The sequence below is a fragment of the Arvicola amphibius genome, chromosome 14, assembly GCF_903992535.2.
Source record: "Arvicola amphibius chromosome 14, mArvAmp1.2, whole genome shotgun sequence".
Taxonomy (NCBI): domain Eukaryota; kingdom Metazoa; phylum Chordata; class Mammalia; order Rodentia; family Cricetidae; genus Arvicola; species Arvicola amphibius.
Window position 1 is genome coordinate 2,139,756 of NC_052060.1, and position 24,278 is coordinate 2,164,033.

The 24,278-nt window shown below is 53.1% G+C and overlaps 3 protein-coding genes across 5 annotated transcripts; 2 read left to right on the plus strand and 1 right to left on the minus strand.

Moving 5' to 3' along the window:
- The first annotated feature begins 209 nt into the window (after nt 1-209).
- On the plus strand, nt 210-9,488 carry Gba (glucosylceramidase beta). 2 transcript variants are annotated; one of them, XM_038311087.1, is made up of 12 exons: nt 210-369; nt 742-829; nt 1,083-1,274; nt 1,396-1,542; nt 2,974-3,107; nt 3,330-3,502; nt 3,710-3,944; nt 4,708-4,932; nt 5,480-5,643; nt 6,047-6,163; nt 6,250-6,400; nt 8,202-9,488. In XM_038311087.1, the coding sequence occupies exons 2-11, from the start codon at nt 775-777 to the stop codon at nt 6,353-6,355; spliced, it is 1,548 nt and encodes a 515-aa protein (XP_038167015.1). In that variant the 5' UTR covers nt 210-369; nt 742-774; the 3' UTR covers nt 6,356-6,400; nt 8,202-9,488. The 2 variants fall into 2 exon arrangements, with proteins under 2 accessions (XP_038167015.1, XP_038167013.1); XM_038311085.2 differs by lacking the exon at nt 8,202-9,488 and having other exon boundaries at nt 6,250-6,845.
- On the minus strand, nt 6,728-12,108 carry Mtx1 (metaxin 1). 2 transcript variants are annotated; one of them, XM_038311088.1, is made up of 8 exons: nt 11,552-12,108; nt 10,626-10,695; nt 10,464-10,543; nt 8,232-8,324; nt 7,904-8,086; nt 7,716-7,792; nt 7,137-7,291; nt 6,728-7,060 (listed from the first exon to the last, which is right to left on the minus strand). In XM_038311088.1, exons 1-8 carry the CDS (start codon nt 12,077-12,079, stop codon nt 6,846-6,848), a joined length of 1,401 nt encoding a protein of 466 aa, XP_038167016.1. In that variant the 5' UTR covers nt 12,080-12,108; the 3' UTR covers nt 6,728-6,845. The 2 variants fall into 2 exon arrangements, with proteins under 2 accessions (XP_038167016.1, XP_038167017.1); XM_038311089.1 differs by having other exon boundaries at nt 6,833-7,060; nt 7,137-7,239.
- Nucleotides 12,109-12,949: 841 nt separating this feature from the next.
- On the plus strand, nt 12,950-23,911 carry Thbs3 (thrombospondin 3). Its single transcript, XM_038311084.1, has 23 exons — nt 12,950-13,062; nt 14,214-14,420; nt 15,285-15,541; nt 15,633-15,735; nt 16,385-16,411; nt 16,569-16,651; nt 16,734-16,785; nt 16,890-17,038; nt 17,509-17,649; nt 17,782-17,859; nt 18,169-18,321; nt 18,538-18,648; nt 18,741-18,848; nt 19,992-20,151; nt 20,370-20,488; nt 20,600-20,652; nt 21,129-21,322; nt 21,415-21,593; nt 21,715-21,763; nt 21,926-22,122; nt 22,344-22,516; nt 23,386-23,525; nt 23,606-23,911. The coding sequence occupies exons 1-23, from the start codon at nt 12,984-12,986 to the stop codon at nt 23,662-23,664; spliced, it is 2,871 nt and encodes a 956-aa protein (XP_038167012.1). The 5' UTR covers nt 12,950-12,983; the 3' UTR covers nt 23,665-23,911.
- Nucleotides 23,912-24,278: the final 367 nt, after the last annotated feature.

Genomic DNA, 24,278 nt, shown 5'->3' on the forward strand with positions numbered 1-24,278 from the left:
GGAGCCTTTACTCAGCTCCTACTCCACACAAATCCTTGTTCTAGCCTCATCCTAAAGCTGTCAACCACATAGGCCTCCCAGAGTTTTACAGGGTATGTAATGAATGAACAGCCAGAAAGAATCCAGTTGCCCATTACAATCATGGCTTCAATTGCCTCACTTCCTCTATCACGTGACTGTGTTAGTCATCACATGACTTTGTCCTTCCCATTTAAGCCGGAATTAACTCGCTGTGCTAGTCCTATAGCTATGTACCTGTCTTCATCCCTGTTTTTATCTCACAGATCTGTCTCTCCAAGACTCTGGAACCGCCACAATCTTCTCCTTATCCACTGACTCTGAGGAGCTTGTCTTTAAGACCTCTGCAAGGTAAGCAGGCAGGGCTGCTGTTTGCCTTGTCAACTTTGCTTCTGGAATTCTGCTCATCCAGACTACAGAATTCAACGAATGACAGATTCTTTTTCTAAATTCTGAGCAAGGCACAGGTGGAGAGAGGGCTGCAGGTTGAAATTTGTGGGCGGGGGAGGGGCAGAGTGAAGAGAGTCCTCTTTGGGGTGAACAGAAACCTCACGAGCCCAGTGGCTGCAGAGAGGAGCATCCAGTGCCTTTGAGCACTGTCCGGTCACGAATAAAGATGGAGACTATGCTATGAGCATCCACAGGCAGCTAAACCCTGGCCAGGAGAGGGGTTGTGGGGTAGAGAAGGACTTACCTTCTAGTCATACCTTATTCTGTTCTCAGGAGTGTCTCAAACACCTGGGTGGGGCAGGTGTCATGGCTGCCAGGCTTATAGGATTCTTCCTACTTCAGGCGATAACATGGGCATATGGTAAGTAAGTCAAAGAGGGGGGTGGCCCCGTGGACAATTCCCCTGCCCCACAGTCCTTTGGAAACCTCCCACTATGGTGGAGAACTTCCAGCAGGGGCTCTGTAACTCCTTTACAATGCCTGAGACAACTATGGGCTGGAAGTATAGTGGAGGGATTTCAAACAAATTATTGCTCGGTCTCCTTGACTGGCACAACCACTCCCCTCGTCCACCCACTTTGATGCTTGCCTCTGCTTGTGCCCCTGCCTTCTAGGTGCCCAACCCTGCATCCCTAAAAGTTTTGGCTACAGCTCAGTGGTCTGTGTCTGCAATGCCACATACTGTGACTCTCTTGACCCCCTGACCTTACCTGCTCCTGGTACCTTCAGCCGCTATGAGACCACTCGAAGTGGACGACGAATGGAGCTGAGTGTCGGGTCCATCCAGGCCAACCGCACTGGCACAGGTGGCCGCTTTAGTTCTCCTTCTAAGCCCGGCTGGGTCCCCTGGCTCAGAGTCACATCACTTATCAGTATGTTCTCCTCTGTGCGCTGATTACTCCCCCTTTTTCCCTACGGTGCCCTCAGGACTACTACTGACCTTGCAGCCAGAAGAGAAGTTCCAGAAAGTGAAAGGATTTGGAGGAGCAATGACAGATGCCGCTGCTCTCAACATCCTTGCCTTGTCTCCCTCTGCCCAGAATCTGCTGCTCAAATCATACTTCTCTAGTGAAGGTGAGGAAGGGCAGGACGAGATTACACACTATGATTGATACATTTTTATACCCTGGCTTTATTTATTTTTTTTTTAAGATTTATTTTTATTATGTATACAATGTTCCTCCTGCATGTACACCTCCATGCCAGAAGAGGGCGCCAGATCTCATTACAGATGGTTGTGAGCCACCATGTGGTTGCTGGGAATTGAACTCAGGACCTCTGGAAGAGCAGCCAGTGCGCTTAACCTCTGAACCATCTCTCCAGCCCTATTTTTTAAAATTTTTATTACATTTTATTATTTATTGTGTGTACTGTGACTGTGCATGAGTGTGGAGGTCAGAAAACAATTTTCAGATGTCATCTTCTTCCACCATGTGGATCATGGGTATTGAATCAGGTCCTCTGGCTTGGCACCAGGCACTCTTACCCACTGAACCATCCTGCCAGCCTTTTTACTCTGACTTTTGCGTTCTTCCCTGTCGTCTGCCTCCTCCCTTCTTACCCCCAGGGGGTCTCATGTATTCCAGATTCAGATCCACTGTGAAGTCAGTGCTGATCCTCCTGCCTCTGTCTGCTGAGAGCTGGATTATAGATGTGTGTCATCACACTGTTTACCCAGTGCTGGAGCTTAAACCTGGAGCTTCATGCATTCTTGGCAAGTGCTCTGCCACCTGAGCTGCATCCCCATCCTGCCTCTCTTTCTTTCCTCTTCCGCTGTCCCTTCCCACCTTTCTTTCTTTATATCAGGCTTGTCTAGAACACTCTATGCAGCTGTGACTGATTTCAAACTCTTCCTTACTTGGTCTTCCAAGCTCTGGGATCACAAGCTTATGCTCCCAAGTGTTGCTGCCTCAGTTCTACTGAAATGGGATCCACCTTTTCAATGTTTTGCTAAGTACTTACTGCTCAGAAGGGGCTTCTCACTCAAGTTCTGGTTTCTGTGATTCCATACCTACTTCCTGGGTTCCCTTTGGAGAAGGGACCGTATTGAATGAGAACCTATTGAGGACTAACATGTGATTAAAGTCAATTTTCATATTCACCTTTTTGGTTTTTGTTTGTTTGTTTGTTTGTTTTTCTGTCTTTTGTTTTTCAAGACAGGGTTTCTCTGTGTAACAGTCCTGGCTGTCCTGGAACTCACTCTGCAGACCAGGCTGACTTTGAACTCACAGAGATCCACCTGCCTCTGCCTCCTGAGTGCTAGGATTAAAGGCGTGTGCCACCATTGCCAGGCCCCCCTTTATTTATTTATTTATTTATTTATTTATTTATTTATTTATTTATTTATTTGAAATAGGGTCTTACCTTGGAGCTCTGGCTGGTCTGCTCACATGGATTTGGCAGCCTCTGCCTCTAGAGGGATGGGACTACCGTCATGGTTCCACCAAACTCAGCTCCATTCTCTATTGATTCAGATTTCCCTATCTTGGGCATCCTTTTCTGCAGGAATTGAATATAACATCATCCGGGTACCCATGGCCAGTTGTGACTTCTCCATTCGTATCTACACCTATGCTGACACCCCTAATGACTTCCAGCTAGCCAACTTCAGTCTCCCAGAAGAAGACACCAAGCTCAAGGTGGGCATTCTGGCTGCTTCAGTCCTATTGGTTTTTCTGTCTGAGGCTGAAGGCTGGGAAAGGCCAGGTTAGAACGCTCTGCAGGTCATGTAGAACCCTTCTCCTGCAGCCTACTTGCCCTGGGGTAGGAGGGTGGGGGCTGGTGGTTGGACCTGATGCACTGGTCGGGCTAGTGTGTGTTCCAATTCTGGGTGCCTCTCTCCTCACGACATCTATCTCCAGATACCCCTGATTCACCGAGCCCTGAAGATGTCCCCACGCCCCATCTCACTCTTTGCCAGTCCCTGGACATCTCCCACTTGGCTCAAGACCAACGGAGCAGTGAATGGGAAAGGGTCTCTCAAGGGACAACCAGGGGATATCTATCACCAGACCTGGGCCAATTACTTTGTCAAGTAAGGGACCATTGGAGCCATGGGGTCTGTACCAACCTCTTTGGGATACCATGGTCTATATCCTACCCCTTGGCTTGCTCCACTTCCAGATTTGCATCTCAGCTCATCTTTCTACGTTCTGTGCCTTTCAGATCATAAATTTCCAAGACCTATCCCAAGGTCTCCATCCAGTTCTTGCCTTTGATCACACGTGCCCTTTCTTGCCAGGTTTCTGGATGCTTATGCTAAGTACAAGATAAAATTCTGGGCAGTGACAGTGGAGAATGAGCCTTCTGCAGGGCTCTTGACTGGGTACCCCTTCCAGTGCCTGGGCTTTACTGCTGAGCATCAGAGAGACTTCATTGCCCGCGACCTAGGGCCAGCGCTTACCCACAGTTCTCATGATGTCCAGCTATTCATGCTAGATGATCAGCGTTTGCTGTTGCCCCGCTGGGCACAGGTGGTAAGGTCTAGAACTTCCCAGGGTGCCCCAGTGAATCCCAAGTCACCATCCAAAATGTCTGGTTACAATTTTAGGTTACCTTCCCTATGTCAGAGTTGAGATAGGATCTTGCTATCTACACCAGGCTGGCCTTGAAGTTGTCACCCTCCTGCCTCCTAGGTGCTGGCATTATAGGCATAAGCCACCACACCTGACTTCTTGCACCAGGCTGGCCTTGAACTCATAGAGATCGACTTGTCTCTATCTCCCGAGTGCTGGGATTAAAGGCACACAACACCATACTCTGGCCTCTCAGTATCAATTTTATGTCCGTGCAGGCAGAGGTGTGGCCCTTAGATTCACCAACAGCAGCTGAGTTTACTGTGGCCTTTGTTTTGTTTTGGTTTTTGAGACTGAGTCTCTCACCGATTAAGCTAGGTTTGCTACCCCTGAGCCCCAGGGATCCACCTGTCCCTCTTTGCCCTGTGCTAGGATCGCAAGGCCTTGAGAGGATGTGGTGCTAGAGATCAGACCCAGGTCCTCAGCTGCTAGGCAAGCACTTTGCCAGATCCAGAAAGACTTGTGGAACACCCTAGGCTGGATCTGGTTGCCCGGGACACTACCATCTCTGGACTCCAGGGCTTGACGAATCCCTATGGCTGTCCTGTCACTTTAGCTCCCAGGTCTTCCATCCTGCCAGCCACTTCCTTTCCCTTCAGAGTCCTCTGGGCAGGACTTGTGGCCAGGGCTCCCCTTTCCTAATGTTCCCTCTTTCTCTCTGTAGGTGCTCTCAGACCCAGAGGCAGCTAAGTACGTTCATGGCATCGCTGTACACTGGTACATGGACTTTCTGGCTCCAGCCAAAGCCACTTTAGGGGAGACACACCGCTTGTTCCCCAACACAACACTCTTTGCTTCAGAGGCCTGTGTGGGTTCCAAGTTCTGGGAACAGAGTGTCCGACTGGGCTCCTGGGGTCGAGGGACGCAGTACAGCCACAGCATCATCACAGTGAGTTTTACTGTCCCCTTTCCCACACAGACCACCTGGGATAGGCAAACAGGCCTTCCTTCTCAGCTCGCTTGGCAGCTTGCTCTTTGAGGCAACTGTGGGATGTCAGGGTTATTTTTTTTTTTTTTTTTTTTTTTGGTTTTTCGAGACAGGGTTTCCCCATAGTTTCTAGAGCCTGTCCTGGAACTAGCTCTTGTAGACCAGGCTGGCCTCGAACTCACAGAGATCCGCCTGCCTCTGCCTCCCGAGTGCTGGGATTAAAGGCGTGCGCCACCGCCGCCCGGCTGGATGTCAGGGTTATTATTTTCTTCATAGGTGTATATTCCCATCAGTCCTTTTTTTCTTGTCTGGGGCCAGACGGCCATATCTGCCTCCAATTTCCCAGTTCCGAGATGCCTTCATCCTCACAATCCTCTTCGCAGATATTAAGACAGGACACTCCTTCAAAGGAATAAGCCATTCCTACCCCAGCTCCCTTATGTGATTCTCACCTGTCTTCTCTAGGGATACCCCTCTTTAAGTTAACTTTTCCTTGCTTCTACTCTAGAACCTACTTTACCACGTGGCTGGATGGACTGACTGGAACCTCGCTCTGAATCCTGAGGGAGGGCCCAACTGGGTCCGCAACTTTGTTGACAGCCCCATTATTGTAGACATCCCCAAAGACACGTTCTACAAACAGCCCATGTTCTACCACCTTGGCCACTTCAGGTGAGCAGGGGGTGGGCACCCGCACTCCGTAGCAGGCTTACATCATCCTATACCATGAAGGAGCAGGAAGGTGTTCAGGGTGGCAACCCTGGGAGAGGCACACTCCTCCTCTATTGCACCATGTAGGCAGGAAGTGACTAGGTGGCACCATAGTCACAGGTAATCCCTGGGTGACTGATGCAGGACAGGGCAGAGGCCCAGCAGCACAGGAGTGAAGGGAGGTTGGCTGCCCAGGAAACCGTCATCTCCCAGCCCCCGTCCAGGTCTCCCACATAGCCAACGGACTATAGTTGCACATCCCCAGGCAGCTTTGGTAGGTCTCAGAAGCAGAGACGATGCTGGGGGAGCTTGATGGGACAGTGCCCTCAGGGTGGCCCTTGATGCTTCCTGTCTTTGCATTCAGCAAGTTCATTCCTGAGGGATCCCAGAGAGTAGGGCTGGTGGCCAGTGAGAAGAATGACTTGGACACGGTGGCACTGATACGCCCTGATGGCTCTGCAGTTGTAGTCGTGTTAAACCGGTAAGCTGGGTACAAGAGCAGGTCTGGGCCTGAGCAGCGTTGGGGGTTGGCTGCAGCGGGTTGATTTCAGCCTTTCTTCTCCCCAGCTCCTCCAAGGACATTCCTCTTACCATCAGTGACCCTGACCTGGGCTTCCTGGAGACCATCTCACCTGGTTACTCCATTCACACCTACCTGTGGCGGCGCCAGTGAAGGAACCTCATGGACATTAAAGGGAGTTAGCTCATGTGCTACCGGGTAACTTCACAGTGGCACAGGCGTAGGCCAAGGGTTGGGTATCTTGTTCTCCCTTCTAGTATGTGCTGAGGGGGAAGCCCTAGTGTCTTCAGTTCCCCATGCATGTGCTATAACTGCATGAGGAAACTGGGCCTAGGCCTTGGGTGAGTTCACTGTCTGTAAACACAAGACAGGGATGGGGAAGACTTGGGAAGGTGGACCTATGTAGAAAAGCAAAATAAGTCAGTATAAGGACTAAAGCAGTTTTAGAACCCAGTGGGGAGGCCTACACCTATGCATTCCTATTGTGGCAGCTAGGAAAATGGCAGACCCATAACAAAGAAAATGTTTGGTCTCAGTGTGAACAGCTTTATTCTAGGGATAGCACCCTATTTTGGGGTGCTCCAACAATGGGGCATCTGGAATGCATGACAGTAGAAAAATCAGTCCTAAGAGCATGAACACATCATTCCTCTTCATCCTCTTCAGCCATGCCCAAGGTCCGGGTGCTTGGGGCCCGAGCGGGAGATGCCCGCTGGATAGAAACAATGCCACTGAGCAAGGCATAGCCCACCATGGCTGCCAGCCCTGCCAGCACAGTCAGAATCTGGTTCCGGCGTCGGTATGGCTCCTCCTCGGTCTCAGGGCCTGCTGGTGTCTGGCGTGGAGGTGGTACCTCAGCTAGGGGACAAGAAAGGAAAGTGGGCAAGGGAGCTAGTCCTTGGACCCCAGCCCCTTCTCCGCATCCGTTCCTTACCTCCATCCCGGGGAAAGTAGAGGCTAAGGATGTGGGTACAGTAGACACAGAGATTGTGCAGCCCACGAAGGTGGGCCTGCAGCTTCCCACTGGGCAGTTTTGCCTGCAGCAGCAAGACCAAATGACTAAAAACAAAGGCATCCAGGGAGGCAGGGCTGGAGAGACAGAAAAGGGTGGGATGGAAGTGGACAACCATGCAGAGGGTCAGCATGGAGAAGAGGAGAAAGTCTGCTTTGGTGGAGTAAGCTCTGGGCAGCAGGGGTCACCAGGGGAAGGGCAGGACACCTAGCTCTGGATTTGGTGAGGGGAGTCTTCCCCCAGGTGGCGCCAGCCTGGCCCTGAATGAAGCTCTATCCCAGGGCTGCATAAAGGATACATTGAGTGCCCCACAGCCCAACAATTCCCTCCTGTGCCTGGCTGCTCTCCCTTCCCACCCTCCTGTACCACCAAGAAGCTTCTAGCCCCATATGCAGTCCCTGACCAGAGTCAGTGCCTGTCCTAAGAACTTCCTCTTCACAACCCAGTTCAGGCTGGATTTTCTCCACACATCCATTTGTTCCCCTTGGCGTTAAGACTCACGCATCTCCAAAGAAGAACTTCTGAGAGCCCAGGCGCTGAGAAAGAAGGGTTAGGCACTCCCGAGCCTCTTGATAGAGCTGTAGGGAAGGACACAGGAATGTGGCTGGGGAGCTGTGGCGCCCCCACTGTGGACACTCTTCATTCTCAGCCCTTCTCTTTGGCATTCATCTCATCTGTTCCAATGCTACCTCTTTCTCTAGTTCTTCCTCAGTCTCTGGTCTGTGCTCGCCACACAGCAGCTGCAGCCGCTCCATGTACTTGCGCTGCATGCGGCCAGGCAGGAAGAAGTTGAGAGGAAAGGGCATAGCCTCTGCATACCACTTTCGGGTCACTTCCACATAGTTCTTGGCATCTACCCAAAAAGTATGTATCTGGATTGGGCAGACAGAAGAGAAGAGAAAATGTGAGCCAGTGCACCTGCCTATCATGGGTGGAATTCTAAGTCCCGTGCTGCTCTGATATGTGTGTCTGCCCCCTTTCTCACAGGCTGTGCATGCTAGGTCCAGACGTACTCACCAGCACAGGAAGGAGTTTCTCCTCCAGCAAAGACATGAAGGCTAGGGTATCCGCTCCTTGCCGAGCTGACAGATCATAGTCAGCGTTATACTTCTGTGGAAGAAATGTCCGTGAGGTGAACACTAAAGGAGAGCAGGGTACGCTCTCAGAAGGGATGGTACCCCACACCAGCCTCTGAGCTTTGCCTGCTCAGGACTCCTTGCCTCAGCCCAGCCAGTAGCCTGTTGCTGTTGGCAGAAAGCCTGGGCTTTGGAGCCCACTGGCTGGTGAGGTCCTGCACCCACTGGGGGAAGAAAGGAGGCCTGGCCGCACAGTGGGAGCAGCTCCCAGAGTTTCCACGGAAAGCTGGCAGCATGCCGCTGACAGCCAACTTTCTAACAGTAGCTTCCTGATCCAGACACCGCAAAGCAGCAGAGTGGAGCTCACTGCGGGCTGGGCCTCAGCCCGTGATGCAGAAATCAGGGGGCACCATCTTTACCCTCCTTGAACCCTGTAAATTTATGCCCAGCCACCCCCACCTCCAACTTGTCTCTCATGACTAAGCTCTTGGCTCTCTTCTGCTTCACTCAAAGTCTGTGTGCCATCACTGCACATATATCCTGCCAGGACTCTAGTGTCTTAGTGGGGCCTACTTTTCCAGGCTTCAGTCTGGGGCTTAGTAGCTCCCTCCCTGTACTAAAAAGCTTTGTCCCCAGACAACCTCTTGAGTATGATACTTAAATTTCCCAAACCTCACTTTCTCCTTTATGGAATGAGATAGTAATCTTTTTCTCTCCATGTGGCTGGGTTTGGAAATAATTTAGGAAAAAACACTTTGGAAACTGGAAAGGCTGTGTTTATATGCAAGGAATCAAGGCAGGAACCCAGGTCCTGCCAGGAACCTTGGCTTTTGTCTGGATTCTATTTCTCTGGGCCTCTAAGCTTCCATTACTTTCCCAGCTCCCTGGAAAGTAGAGATGAGAAAGAGGCTCCTATTTCTGATGGTATGTTCCCTCTTGGAACAACACTGCGATGCCAGGCCTTTTAAAGCATGCTGGCTAAGCCCCCATGTTTTAAAGAGTTCCGGTTGGCGAGATGGTTCAGCAGGTAGATGTACTTACTAGCAAGCTTGATAACATGAGTCCCATCACAGGAGCCCATATGGAAGGAGAGGATTTATTCCCACAAACTGTCCTCTGACCCCCCCAAGCATGCTGCAGCATTCGTGCATACACCCCCACACACAAGATAAATAAATGTTTAAAAACAAAAACAAGAGTTTATTGCTTTTGTCATTGTTGTTGTTTTAAGACAGGATTTCTCTATGTAGTCTTGGCTGTTCTAGAATTCACTTTCTAGACCAGGCTGGCCTTGGATTCACAGAGATCTACTTGCCTTTGCCTCCCAAGTGCTGGGAGTAAAAGTGTGCGCCACTATTGCCTGGAGAATTTATTGCTTTGAAAAGTTAAGTTACTTGTTCCACATCACAGTCAAAGGCAAAAGAACAGAACTAAGGCCTCCCAAGCTCTTATAATTCTCTTTCGAATCCCTCAGCCTAGCACTGAGCTCTGGCCATCCTGAATCCTCTCCCCAGCATAATCTGGCCCCTGAAACAAAACAGCCTTAGAAATCCCTTCTTTCCTCTCTCTCTCTCTTTCCCTAGCCTGACCCGTACTCTTTTTTTCTTTGACAGGGTCTCACTATCTAGCCCTGGTTGGCCTGGAACTCAGAGATTTGCCTACCTCTACCTTCCAAGTGCTGGGATTAAAGGTGTCCACTGTGAAACCTGACTTTTTTTTCTTTTTGAGACAAGGTCTCATGTATCCCAGGCTGCCCTCAAACACATTATATAGCCAAAGATGGTTCTAAATTTCTCATAATCCTGCTCCTACCAAGTACTGGGATTATATGTATGTACCCCCATGCCTATTTCTATTAGAAGTTCCTTTCTAGTTCTGCTTCCAGGGCCTCCCCAAAGCCAACTGCCGTTCTCTATTCCTTTTTATTCCCCATGTCTCATCAGCCTCCCTCATTTTTCTCCCGCCCTACCCAGCATTCAGAAGAAACTGGATCTCAGTCTGCCCCTTCCCCACAGTCCTCTACGTTCAGTATCTGGTTATCACAGTGACACGATCTTCTTCACCCCATCCTTGGTGCTCTGGAACACCCTTATCTCACTTGGCATGTGTTTGGTGTGCAACAAACGTTACAGCGAACGAACTGGACTTCATTGTCACCCGTCAAGCCACCCACCTCTCTACGAAGACGGGTGATGATCTTGTGTGGTGCAGAGAGAACCTCTCCGTTACTGGTTCGAAGGGCAGGCAGAGTTCCTGATATTGAGAAAAAAGATCATAGTTTGCCTACTCCTGCTCCGCCCCTCACAATCCCCTTCCTTACAGCGCCACGATATACCTGAAGGGCTCTGCCAAGGGTTGCTGATCTTGTGTATCTTCAGGGGTGCACCTGTAAATCTGGTATAGGTCTGCAGGGAAGGAAGCAGAAGGGAGAGAGGCCCAGGTATGGCTTCCCAAAGTAAAGAAAAGAAATATTTCCTTAGACCACTATGTGCCAGGAGCTATATATACTTGGCACTTATACCGAGAGGAGAGGTGGAAGGAGGAGCCATTCCCATTCAGAAAGGGCCGACGGAACTCGGAGAGATTACGGGCATGTTCATTATGTCCGTTCCCACAATTCCACATCAGGAAAATCTACCTTCCTTTCTGCCGCCTACACTCTCAAAAGCTCTTCCTCACTACTATCCCTTCCCCTGGAAGTACTGACTTACTTTGGCAATCTCTATACTCTGTTCCTGCTTTTACATCAAATACCTGAACGTTTTATTTTCTGCTTACATGTTTGCCTTTCTGTAAACAACACTGCAAGGCAATGTCTGACATCTGTAAGAAGCATAGTAAATGCTTGTATAATTCTGAGAGGTTGAGTGAAGTGAAGCAAACCTGTCTAGTTACAGAGCTTTCCCGGACTCTGGTCCGGCTGTGGGCTGTCTGCTCGACAACTACACTCAATCAATTCTTAGTGAAGAAGGGGGTGAAGGGGGTTGAGGGGCAGGCAAGCCAAGTCTAAGATTACCCCAAGGTCACACAGGCAATAAATGGATTAGCAAGGTCTAAAAGGCATCTCTGAAATCCCGATTAGACCTGCTTCCACTGATACACGAATCTATCCTAGGAAATCATAGCGTAGTCACTGAGCCCACGTCGGCCTTCGATTGCCTCAGTTTCTCTCAATACGCTCGTGTTTGAGCTCCCGGCAGAGTTCGGACCCCCTCCCCGGGCCTCCAGGGCGTAGCAGAGGACGCCTGCACCATCCCTCACCAGCACCGCCAGACTGTCCAGGTCCACAGACGGCAGCCCCCAGCCCCCTGACCAGCAGAATAGCTCCATGGGCGCCGCCATCTTGCACACTCTCTGACCCGGAAGCAGCTCCCCAGAAGTTCCCGCCTTCCCTCGGCAGGGCCCGCCCCCGGCCGCCGCCTCTCGGGCCACTGGGGGCCGGGGGGCTGGGGCGGCCCCAGGGGAGGCGCGGTTTCTCGAGGCCTGAGAGGCAGCTGGAGTGCCGGGGGTGGGGCCGCGGACTTCTGAGGCGCGCGGCCGCGGGCTCATCCTGAGGCGGCCCCGGCCAGGGGGCAGGGCTGCCGTCCAGACGTGCCGGGGAGAGTCGCGGCGCCTGTGCCGAATGCAGCCGCGAACCGCCGCAGACCCGGAGGGCTTGGGAGAGGGGCATCGGGTGCGGCTCGGCGGCCTTTGGGGGCTCTTGCCAAACTGCACGTGGCCTAGACAACCCCGGGCCCCTTCAGGTCTCTGCCCCGAGCGGGAGTTGCGGGGGGGTCCCCCGGGCCGCATGTTTTCCACAGCGCGTTATGTTTGGAGCGGACCTCGCGCTGCCTGTCGCCATGGAAACAAAACAGGGGCGGTGGCGGCGCCCGAGCTGAGGCCCGGCTGGGGCTTGAGTGGGGGGAAGGGAGTGCGGCTCGCGGGCTGTTGCCTTCCGAGGAGCTCTCCTGGTTCGTCCCGAAGCTTCCCTCCGGTTCATCCCGGACAAGGCCTTCCCGCGGTACTCGGTGCCTACCAGTCCTCCTCGCCCCAGTCCTCTGGTGATGTCTCCCCCTTTCCTGATTTCTTCATTTCGACCTCACTAACCAGTTTAGGCTCCATCGTCTGGTTCCCGTCGGACGCTTCCAGACTTCCATTTTTCCCAAGAATGAGAGAAAATGGAGGAATGGGTACATGTCATAAAAAGTATTTTTTTTGACACCGTAATAAAAAGTATTTGTTATGCCACAGCAATAAGCCCCATGTCGTGGGCATCCTCTAGGTACTGTAGCAAGCTAGTTTCGGCCAAGTCCCTTGCTATCCTTCTCTATCAACTGCCTAGAAACCCCATGGCAGGTTTTCTGCCTTCTCCAGCCGCGGCTTCCACAGGACAGTAGCATTTGGTAGCGCTCGAAGTTGAAAGCCCCCGAGAACCAGATGTCAGAGGGAAGGGAGCCACCTAGAAGATGACCATTATGGAGGAGCAGGAGGCAAGGAAGGCTCTAGGACTCTCCCAGTGCCCCTGGTTCCTAGAGCTGATGATGCCTCCAAGGTGATTGGCAGCTCTTTGTTTCAGCCCCCCCTTACCCGCCTGCTGCCCCCCCCCCCCAGCTCGCTCCTCAGTCCCTCCGCCCCCCTCCCGCTCCTGCTCTCCGCCTAGTCCTTTTCCCTCCCAGTCGCCTGCCTGCCAGGGGTAGTGAACCGGCTAAGCAGCATGGAGAAGCCAGAACTTTGGGGGGCCCTGGCTCTTCTCCTCCTCTGCTCTTACTCATGTAGCAGTCAGGACCTTCAGGGTAAGCCTGCGCCCATCCTCTTTGACACCTCTTTGTCTCCTTTCTTTTGCCCCCAGCCAAATAGCAGACCACATGTGGGTTTGAGGAGAGAGGGAGGAGTCCTGAAATTGGGTTGGAGAAAAAAGTTACACTCGGAAGAGTAAAGAGTTGGTGATAATGTGGGAGGAGTGGGCACCAGAGGGTGGGTGAGTGCAAACTGGCCCAGTGTCGGGCGTTCAGACCGGGATGGACTCAGGATCTGAATGCCAGCACTGCATGGTTTGTCAGCGCATCAGCAGGACAGTCTGGGAAAGCAGCCTGATGATGGTTGCACTATATGGGACCCTGGGCTTGGTCCCCCCTTTATCCTTACTCTCGGATATTAAAAGATAGGGTGGGGGTGGGAATTGAGCGGCTAGAGCTCTCCCCGAGGTCTGGTGCTGGGATGGCTAATGGGTGGTGTAGGAGAGGTAGTTGAAGCAGATGACACAAGCAAAGATTCTTTCCTGGCTGGAGGGGAAACCACAGATTGGCCAGGACACAGGAGGCAGAGGCAGAGGCACTGGGTCCTACATTCCCGGGAGAGGGTGTGTGTGGGGGGCGGGGAGGCTAAACAGGGTTGGAAGGGTCAGAGCCCTTTGTGGACAACTGTCCTTATCTAGACACACGTGATGAGTCGCTAGGATGGGAGGAATGGCACCAGGATTTGAAGTGAGCTAAACCCAGTAGCCAAGAGAAGCTACCTCTGGTTTCTGAGCTGTGGACACCAGGTGCCACACCAGTCTGATCAGCAATGTCTCACTTGCGCCACCTGGTGGGACATACGAAGTTTGTGGAGTGGCTTCGATATTTCTAAGTGGACTCAAAGCCTATACGTTCCCAAGGCTTTGGAAGCCGCAGAAGGTGCTGGGAGGGAAGAATTGCCTGTTCCCTGTTGAAAAAGGGTTGAAGTTTTTGTTTATGTAGATGGGGACTTGTACCCTGGTCTATGTAGCTGAGTCTGGCTGTTAGCTTGAGGCAATCCTGAGATTGACAGGCATGTACACCACTCCTACTGAGTTTTAAGGAGGTGATTTATGCTGTCGGGATGCCTCACCTCTGGGGGCTCAGGAGAGAGGGCAGGCCTTAACACTACCTCCTTTCTCTGACTCTGATCATCCCTGCCTGGCCAGTAATTGACCTGCTGACTGTGGGCGAGTCCCGGCAGACGGTAGCTGTAGCAGAGAAGATCCGGACGGCTTTACTCACTGCCGGGGACATCTACCTCTTGTCCACATTCCGTCTCCCCCCAAAGCAAGGTGGTGTCCTCTTTGGGCTCTACTCTCGGCAAGACAACACCCGCTGGCTCGAGGCCTCTGTTGTGGGCAAGATCAACAAAGGTGACTGACTGGTGGGCACCTCCTGTCCTGACCCAATGACCCCTTGAGCAATCTCCTTATCCGCACACCCAGGTGCCTCTTTATTCTCCTTGACTTCTATTAAGGGACACCTGATATGGCAGTACCCCAACAGTTGGGTAAGGTCTGGTACTTATAGGGATGGGTGGCAGGTTGTATGTGGGGGATGCTCAGAGGGCGGGGGGGTGGAATATCTGTGTGTTAGGAGTAGTAGAACCACGTAGAGTTTGGCTAAAGTTCAAGGCTAGCTGTCGCCTTGGCAGAGGACAGTTACTTGAGGCATTGAGAACTAGTAAGGTCCTCATCTAAGGTCAATTTGAAAAACGTTTATTGTGCATCTGTTACATACAAGGTGTTGAGAGATACACATAAAAATTAGGAATTGTCTTAAGAGATGTGGTATCAGCCTGGCGTTGGTGGTGCACACCTTTAATTCCAGCACTCAGGATGCAGAGGCAGGCAGATATCAGTGAGTTCAGGGCCAGCCTGGTCTACAAAGAAAGTTCCAGGACAGTCAGAACTACACAGAGAAACCCTGTCTCTGGGGGATGGGGGGGAGTGTGTGTGTGGTATCTAGCTGAGCAGTGGTGGTACACACCTTTAGTGCCAGCATTCAGGGGGCAGGTGGATCTCTGAGTCCAAGGCCAGCCTGGTGTATAGAGTGAGATCTAAGGTTACACAAAGAAACCCTGTCGAGAGAGAGAGAGAGAGAGAGAGAGAGAGAGAGAGAGAGAGAGAGAGAGAGAGAGAGAGCCAGCGGGTGGGGGAGACGGTATCTAGAAATGATCCAAGTCAATCAGGATGGGATGGGGGCTAGTGCCCATACTGACATCCACTCCTGGGCAGTCCTGGTGCGGTACCAGCGGGAAGATGGCAAAGTCCACGCAGTGAACCTACAGCAAGCAGGCCTGGCTGATGGGCGGACACACACGGCTCTCCTGAGGCTCCGAGGACCTTCTCGACCCAGCCCTGGCCTGCAGCTCTATGTGGACTGTAAACTGGGCGACCAACATGCTGGCCTTCCAGCCCTGGCCCCAATTCCTCCAGCAGAGGTCAGTGGCCTGGAGATTAGAACTGGACAGAAGGCTTATCTGAGAATGCAGGTGAGAGGAACAGCCTCTGGTCTGGGGAAAATGGTCTGTAGCACCAAGAGCCAAGCTGCTAGGCCCTCCCTCTCTGCTTGCTGACCCCTAGGGCTTTGTGGAGTCGATGAAAATTATTATAGGTGGCTCCATGGCACGGGTAGGAGCCCTGAGTGAATGTCCATTCCAAGGAGATGATTCCATTCACAGTGCAGGTAACAGACTCTGATCCTCTCCACTTCCTCCTGCTCAATACCCGTCCCTTTAGCGTGCCCATTTCGGAGGCTCTTGACGGCACATCTGCAAATCTTTCATCCCTGACTTCATAAAATCATCTAGCAGGACTCTGGGGAACTCTAGGGAGTGAGGAGATGCTAGTCTCAAGGTCTCTGTAGTCCCTCTTAGCAGCTGTCACCTCCCAGCGGGCAGCACCTCCAGCCAAGGCCTCTCACTCTGGTCTTTAACAAGGGTGCTCAGAGGCCCTTACCTAAGCAAACACCCACTTCCCCCAGAGACTTCAAAGGGTTCTTCAAGTGGCAGCTTGGGAAAGGGTTTGAAATGGAATGTACTAGGGCCCTGGCCTCTCACTTGGAGTCCTCCTGGTACCACCATGCCTGGGATCCAAGATTTGGGTTTCTGACTTACTTTGAAGCAGTGCCCAGAGGGCCTTTAGGGCTGTGCTACAGCTGAGCGGCGGCAGGGGGAGACTGTCTGTCTGTTGCACAGGAGGCTGGTACTGTAGCACCCCTGCCCTGCTCTGCACCACCTCGATTTCACTCGGGCTCCGTCCCTGGCCCTGTCCCAGACCCCTTTCCCTGCCCCCTCCTCCCAGCAGCCCCCCTGACTGCTGTACTTCTCCCCTAGTGACCAGTGCGCTGCAGTCCATTTTAGGTGAGTCAACCACGAGGAGGTGACTGAGGCGAGGACAGTCCTGTCACGGGTGGGGCTGAAAGGTGTGGTGGGCTTGGGAACGAGCTGGCGTACAGTCCAGAAAGGGCCCAGAGTGACTTCCCAGTTCTGAGTCTCTCCATACTCTGGACCTTGGCAGGGGAACAGACCAAGGCACTGGTCACCCAGCTAACCCTCTTCAACCAGATCCTGGTGGAGCTTCGGGATGACATCCGAGACCAGGTTTGGGTGGGCCAGCCAAGGAAGCTTCTGACGTTGGGGTGGGGTGGCAGGTGCGGAGGGCTGACTGCTCCTCCTTCATCAGGTGAAGGAGATGTCCCTCATCCGGAACACCATCATGGAGTGTCAGGTGTGCGGTGAGTGGGCGAGGAGAGGAGGGCTCCAGACAGCACTGCTGTGCTTCCTCCTCTGTGGCTGTGGCGTCCCTTCCCGGGTGGCTCTGACTGTGTCCACCTCCCAGGTTTCCACGAGCAGCGTTCCCACTGCAGCCCCAACCCCTGCTTCAGAGGCGTGGACTGCATGGAAGTGTATGAGTACCCGGGCTATCGCTGTGGGCCCTGCCCACCTGGCCTGCAGGGCAATGGCACCCACTGTGATGACATCAATGAGGTGAGGAATGAAGGTGCCCTCAAGGGTACAAAAAGTTGGGTGAAGCTGGGCAGTGGTGGCGCACACCTTTAGTCCCAGAACTCGGGAGGCAGAGGCAGGTATCTCCGTGAGTTCAAGGCCAGCCTGGTCTATAGAGCTAGTTCCAGGACAGGCTCCAAAGCTACACAGGGAAACCCTGTCTCAAAAACAACAATAATGTTGGGTGAAAGTTGTGCAGAGCAAAGGAATTTAGGGGAGACCAGCACAGCCAGGCTGGAGGAAGGGGGCATAAGATAGACTGGAAGGTTATAGGGTGAAGGAGCTGGTGAAGAGGCGGAGAGGTCTGAGATGGCCAGCCAGGGGAAAAGGAGCACCAGGAGGTTGGGCTGGGAGCTGCAAAGGGACCGAGGAGCAGTGCTTCTAGGACCGCATACAGTTGCCTCACCTTCCCAGGCAAATGCCTGACTTCTGCCTTCTCATTTGGTCCCCAGTGTGCTCACTCTGACCCCTGTTTCCCGGGCTCCAGCTGCATCAACACCATGCCTGGCTTCCACTGTGAGGCCTGCCCTCCGGGGTACAAGGGCACCCGAGTGTCTGGTGTGGGCATCGACTATGCTCGGGCCAGTAAACAGGTCAGATTGTGTAGTCTATGTGGCTTTCTGGTAAATGAGATGAGGCTGTCCCACTCAGCTCTTTGGGTCTAAACTGCCCCATCATTACCGACTTCTGGATCTGTGAGGCCCGTCTCAACTCTGCCCTGTTAGGTCTGCAATGACATTGACGAATGTAATGATGGGGACAACGGTGGCTGTGACCCAAATTCCATCTGCACCAACACGGTGGTGAGCTGAATGCCCTGCCCTGCTCAGGACTGGCAAAGGGGGACTGTTTCTTCCTCTCCGCTTGGGTGCTACTCGAGTGCTCCCATGAGCCTGGCTGAGATGTCCAGGCTCTGCCTGTTACTAGGTGTGACCTTTGGCAAGTTAGTTAATCTTTTCGAATCTCAGCTTTCTCATCTGAAAAATTGGGCTATTGTCTACCTTAAAAGAGAACCCAAGGGAGACCGATGTGCCTGGTGTGGTTCTAGGTGTCTGTCTTATACTCTACAGGGCTCCTGGTGAGTTCAACTTCCTTCCTAACTCTACTCTTAGGGGTCTTTCAAATGTGGTCCCTGCCGTCTGGGGTTCCTGGGGAACCAGAGCCAGGGCTGCCTCCCAGCAAGGACCTGCCACAGTCCAGCCCACAGCCCCTGCCATGTCCATGCCCACTGTCTATTTGAACGCAATGGCGCAGTGTCTTGCCAGGTAACCTGGACCTAAGACAGAAGACAAAAAGGGAGGGAAAATGTGTAAGGCCAGTGAAAATATCTAGGGACTGACCTGAGTGCCTTCATGGGGAAAGAGGGAAGCCTGGCCCCGGGAACTTACTAGTGGGGAGAGCAGAGCCCAGAGCAGAACTGTAGGTCAGAGTATGGGGATGCCAAGCCAAACTGCTGATGCCTACTGTATGTTTTGCCCTAGTGTAATGTGGGCTGGGCAGGGAATGGAAACGTGTGTGGGCCTGACACAGACATCGATGGCTATCCGGACCAGGCACTTCCCTGCATGGATAACAACAAGCACTGCAAGCAGGTGCAGGCCACAGGCTAGCTGCGGGGGGTGGGATGGGCGGTGGCACAGTCTGGCTCACACTCACCCATCCTCTTCCTCCCTCTGAACCTCAGGACAACTGCCTTTTGACACCCAACTCTGGGCAAGAAGATGCTGATAACGATGGTGTTGGGGACCAGTGTGATGATGATGCTGATGGTGATGGCATCAAGAATGTCGAGGTACTGCCAGGCGGTGGTGGTGCACACCTTTAATCCAGCACTCAGGGAGGAAGAGGCAGGCGGATCTCTGTGAGTTTGAGGTCAGCCTGGTCTACAGAGTGAGTTCCAGGCCAGCCAGGGCTACCCAGAGAAATCCTGTCTCAACAAAACAAAATAAACACACAAAAAAATGTCAGCTGGGCGGTAGTGGCATACACCTTTAGATATGGAGGCTGGAGAGATAGCTCAGTGGTTCAGAGCAGAGAACCTAGGATCAGTTCCCCGCACCCACATGGCAGCTGACAACCATCTGCAACTCCAGTTCCACTTACGGCCTCCATAGGCACTGCACAAACGAAATGTGATGCAATAGACATGTATTCAGGCCAAAACCTCATACACAGAAAATAAAAATGAATATTAAAAAAGAAGAACTTCGAAGTCAACTTGCAATGATGGCATGTGCCTGTGATCAGCACTTAGGAGACAGAGGCAGGAAGACCACTGCAAGGGGGAAGTCAGCCTGGGCTACAAAAGGAGACCCTGTCTCTAAAAACCAAACAAGGCCAGTGACCTGAATTTAATCCCTGGGACCCACATGGTAGGAAGAGAGAATCTACAGCTACAAGTTACCCTCTGCCTTCCACATAGGCAAAGTGGCACTTGTGTGCCCACACACACGTACTAACTGACTAAGTACATCAAAGAAAAAAGAAAGAAAGAGGTGAAGTGAGACCAAAACAAGAACCAGGCCAGGAATGGGGGTGCACACCTCTAATCCCAGTACTCAAGAGGTGGAGGCAGGTGGGCACCTGGGGGTTCAAGGCCAGCAAGGGCTACATAGTGAGACCTTGTCTCAAAACAAGCAAACGACAGAACAACCACCAAGAACCAACAACAAAACCACCAAAGACCTCTAAAGTCAAAGGATGCTCTCTGTGCCCCTCTCAGCGCCTGTGCTCTCCCCATAGTGTAGTGTCTCTTGCTGAATCCCATAATCCTGCCTCTTCTTGGCCCTGGGTGATTAATTCCCCAGGATAGTCCCTATGACATGAAGTGTGGTGTCTGGACAAGGTAGACTATATGGAGGTCGGGCGGGTGGGACAGCATGAAGCAGTGGACCATTACAGGGCATTACCCTTCTTCTCCTACCCCCTTGCCCAGGACAATTGCCGACTGTTCCCCAACAAGGACCAGCAGAATTCAGACACAGATTCATTTGGGGATGCCTGTGACAACTGCCCCAATGTTCCCAACAATGACCAGAAGGACACAGATGGCAATGGAGAAGGAGACGCCTGCGACAACGATGTGGATGGGGACGGTGCAGGCCTGGGGCCCAGGGGATGGCTGGGAGAGCAGCAGGGATGAGGGAGGAGGTGGGGAAGCAGGCTCAGAGACACCCGCTAAGGACACGAAGTGGCTACAAGTGGTTAGTGTGTGTGATGCGAGTCCCACAGGGTGCAGGCAGGCTTCCCGGCAAAGCTCAGGACTTCCGCCAGCAGAGGAGAGCACGATAGCCTTGTCTCTCATATCTACCAGGCATCCCCAATGGACTGGACAACTGCCCTAAAGTACCCAACCCACTGCAGACAGATCGGGATGAAGACGGGGTGGGAGATGCTTGTGACAGCTGCCCCGAAATGAGCAATCCGACCCAGGTACAGGGGAAGGGGGAGGGACTGGTGGGTGAGGCCTGGACCTTTAAATAAGAGGCGAGATCACCCTCTCCAGAGTTATGAGGAGATGGTGAGATCAGACCCCTCTCTCAGACAGATGCAGACAGCGACCTGGTGGGGGATGTCTGTGATACCAATGAAGACAGGTAGGGTCTGGGCCAAGAGATCCAAGGTCTCCCAGGGAATATGTTCCTCTACTACATTCTCAGTTGCCTCATGATGTAGCCTTAACTCATTAGCCCACTCAGCAGGGAGTCATGCTCACAGTCCGCCCTATATTCCTACTGCTGGATTCTCATCTCATCTGGATGATGGCAAAAGGGACCAGGTTGAAAAAAAAAAAATTAAAAAAAGGCCGGGCGGTGGTGGCGCACGCCTTTAATCCCAGCACTCGGGAGGCAGAGGCAGGCGGATCTCTGAGTTCGAGGCCAGCCTGGTCTACAAGAGCTAGTTCCAGGACAGGCTCTAGAAACTACAGGGAAACCCTGTCTCGAAAAACCAAAAAAAAAAAAAAAAAGGGACCAGGTTGGAGGGCAGGCAGGCCCCAGAAAGGCCCCAGAAGACAAGGAAAAGATGGAACCTACATTTCCAGCTGGTACTTGTTGCCTTTTCTTCTGAACAGCGATGGAGACGGGCATCAGGACACCAAGGACAACTGTCCTCAGCTGCCAAACAGCTCTCAGCTGGACTCAGACAACGATGGACTTGGGGACGAGTGTGACGGGGACGATGACAATGACGGTGTCCCAGACTATGTGCCTCCCGGGCCCGACAACTGCCGCCTGGTTCCCAATCCCAATCAGAAAGACTCGGACGGTAAGGCTGGGGCCCAGAGATGGCTGGCGACGTGGATACAGGCAGACCCGAAGGGAGCCAGCGGGGCCTGAGCATGTGGCCTCTCTGCCCAGGCAACGGCGTTGGTGACGCCTGCGAGGATGACTTCGACAGCGATGCAGTGGCTGACACCCTGGATGTGTGCCCGGAAAGCGCAGAGGTTACCCTCACAGATTTTCGGGCCTATCAGACTGTGGTTCTGGATCCTGAGGGTGATGCTCAGATTGATCCAAACTGGGTAGTGCTTAATCAGGTATGCAGGGCAGTGGGCTGGGCAGGCGCTGGCAAACCATACCACCTATTGGTACCTGGGTGGCATCTGTGTACCTGAATCAGGGCTTTTAAAAAATTTCTTTCTTTTCTAACAACCCCAGGGCATGGAAATTGTTCAGACTATGAACAGTGACCCGGGTCTTGCAGTTGGTATGTAAGGGACACCCAGCTCAGTGATTCCCAAAGGGAAGGCTGCTAGAGAGGGTAGGGAAAGAACCAGATGGGAGGATGGGCGGGGGCTTACCGCAGACTCTGTCCCCAGCACCCGCCCACCATGGGCTACCCCTAACATGTATCCCACTCCCACCCCAGGATACACGGCTTTTAACGGTGTAGACTTTGAAGGCACTTTCCACGTGAACACAGTCACTGACGACGACTACGCAGGCTTCCTCTTCAGTTACCAGGACAGCGGCCGCTTCTACGTGGTCATGTGGAAACAGACAGAGCAGACTTACTGGCAGGCCACGCCTTTCCGAGCCGTGGCCCAACCAGGGCTGCAGCTCAAGGTATTCCAGCTGCCTAATTTCCCCAACCCACTGACTTGGTGAAAGCTGTTCCTGCCCAGCCTCAGGGGCTCCACTGCCTGATTAGGACCCTTCTTACCCAGCACCAGCTGTGTGGGGGGCTCCAGAGAATTTGCTCAGTTCTTGACTCCCTTTCTCACTAGCTACCATCTTTTGTCTCCTTTCACCCTGGTCCTGCCATTGACACTGTCAATAACTCCCAGGCAGTGACATCAGTATCGGGCCCAGGTGAGCACCTCCGAAATGCTCTGTGGCACACTGGCCACACCCCTGATCAGGTACGACTGCTGTGGACTGACCCCCGAAATGTGGGTTGGCGTGACAAGACATCGTATAGATGGCAGCTGCTGCACCGGCCCCAAGTTGGCTACATTCGGTAAGGAGAGGGCCTGAGCCCTAGGCAAGGGGGAGGGGCAAGACTCACTCTCCCATACCCTCTAGCTAGCAGGGACTCAGTACTGTGACTTCCCTCTGCTCATTTTCTTGGTGCCATGGGTAGAATCCACAGACAGTCTCTTCCATTTCTTATTTCAGCACAGAGGAGGTGGTGTTAGGTGCACCATTCCTCGGCACCAAATTTCCCCTTGAGATCCAGGCTGTTGGGCTGGACACCTTCCAGTTCTCTGGAGTGTGTAGGCCCCAGGCCGTCTGTAGAAGAGCCCATCACTTCCAGCCCCTTAAATGTCCAGAACTTGCTCCAGCAGCATCTGACTTTGGAAAGGGCCCATGGCTTCCATTAGTGCAGCCGGAGGCCCATGGCTTCCAGGCCTCCCTCTCAGTTTGGCTTCTTGTTTGTGACATTGGTTTCTCCCTCCTATCCGTGTCCCTGGTTGGTGAGGATGGCTTGAGAAGGGAAGGGAAAGGGATCTGCTTAAAAGCTGGACTTCCTGTAGCCCAGAGCCTAGAATCCTGGGGGCTGAGTTGGTTTCTCTTTAAGGTATCTAGAGCGGTGGGGCGCCAGGGCAGAGGATAAAGGGGGGGTGTGGACTAGAGCCTGGGAAGCGGGTGACTTCACCCCCCAGCCCTTTGTGCTCATTGTCATAGCAACCCAATCCTTGCTAGGAATGTGCTGGTGCTTTGAGATGCAAAAGTGGCTGGACAAAGAGCTAGGGGCCCAAGGCCTGAGAAAACGCACCCCTCCCTCCCCTTTCCAGCCTTCCCTCAGGACTAGTGTGCACAAGGTGGGGGGGGGGGGCACAGAGCCCACTGGCACCTTAGCACCAATGATACCTCTATCCTGGACAGGGTGAAGCTCTATGAGGGTCCCCAGCTAGTGGCAGATTCTGGGGTGATTATTGACACGTCCATGAGAGGGGGGCGTCTTGGTGTATTCTGCTTCTCCCAAGAAAACATCATTTGGTCCAATCTCCAGTATCGCTGCAATGGTGAGGCTCTAGACGGAGGTCAGCCTGACCGTGCCCTGGGAAGCCCTCATCCTCTGACGCGACTTGTTTCCCCTCTTCAGACACAGTGCCTGAGGACTTTGAGCCATTCCGGAGGCAGCTGCTCCAGGGAAGGGTGTGAGGAGTTGCTACCGGATTCAGAATTCCGATTGGAGACCTTTGACCTTGGGCTCTGTTCCGGAGACCCTGGGTCTAACCTACAGCCCCTCAGCCTAACATGGTTCTCTGGCACCCATCGGGAGCTCAGCCCCAGAGGGGTAGTGACCCCATTGTGCAGGGGCTGGGGGAATTTCAAGGGGGTATTGCTCAGGCACTGACCCCAGGAAAGACATCAGCACATTGCCATAAAAGTTACAGTTATTTTCTAAGTCAGTGCAATTACTTATTTTAGGCCTTTTCTAGGACAGAAAGGAACCTGAGGGGTAAGGAAGGCTGCTAACTGCAGGTAGAGCTAGGGAAAGTTTGACCGAGTTGGAGTGTGGATGGGAAAAACACCCAATGAAGGACGAGGCTGGAGGATGGCTGAAGTCCTTCCAGCCCCACTTACTCACCGTGGCTGCAGCGACACTTCAGTCTAAATTCCGCAGGGATCGAAAGCCCAGGGCCGGGGCTGCCCCGCTCTGGGTGAGGGGGCGCCGGGGGGGCCGAGGGGGCCGGAGGCCGGGACGAGTGCAATATTGGCGGGGGAAATAACAACACTGCACCGCGTCCCGTCCCTCCCGCCCGCCCGGGGCC

What these genes read in the sequence shown, in the direction of transcription:
- Mtx1 (XM_038311088.1), bottom strand. Translation starts at nt 12,079, where the DNA reads ATGCGGCCCGGGGGACCCCCCCGCAACTCCCGCTCGGGGCAGAGACCT. An exon ending in AGAAACTCCTTCCTGTGCTG is followed by an intron (nt 8,087 to 8,231) that starts GTGAGTACGTCT and finishes TGCCCAATCCAG; the next exon opens with ATACATACTTTTTGGGTAGA. An exon ending in CTACTTTCCCCGGGATGGAG is followed by an intron (nt 7,061 to 7,136) that starts GTAAGGAACGGA and finishes CTTGTCCCCTAG; the next exon opens with CTGAGGTACCACCTCCACGC.
- Thbs3 (XM_038311084.1), top strand. Translation starts at nt 12,984, where the DNA reads ATGGAGAAGCCAGAACTTTGGGGGGCCCTGGCTCTTCTCCTCCTCTGC. An exon ending in TGTGGGCAAGATCAACAAAG is followed by an intron (nt 14,421 to 15,284) that starts GTGACTGACTGG and finishes ACTCCTGGGCAG; the next exon opens with TCCTGGTGCGGTACCAGCGG. An exon ending in AGGCTTATCTGAGAATGCAG is followed by an intron (nt 15,542 to 15,632) that starts GTGAGAGGAACA and finishes GCTGACCCCTAG; the next exon opens with GGCTTTGTGGAGTCGATGAA.
- Gba (XM_038311087.1), top strand. Translation starts at nt 775, where the DNA reads ATGGCTGCCAGGCTTATAGGATTCTTCCTACTTCAGGCGATAACATGG. An exon ending in ATCATACTTCTCTAGTGAAG is followed by an intron (nt 1,543 to 2,973) that starts GTGAGGAAGGGC and finishes CCTTTTCTGCAG; the next exon opens with GAATTGAATATAACATCATC. An exon ending in AAGAAGACACCAAGCTCAAG is followed by an intron (nt 3,108 to 3,329) that starts GTGGGCATTCTG and finishes ATCTATCTCCAG; the next exon opens with ATACCCCTGATTCACCGAGC.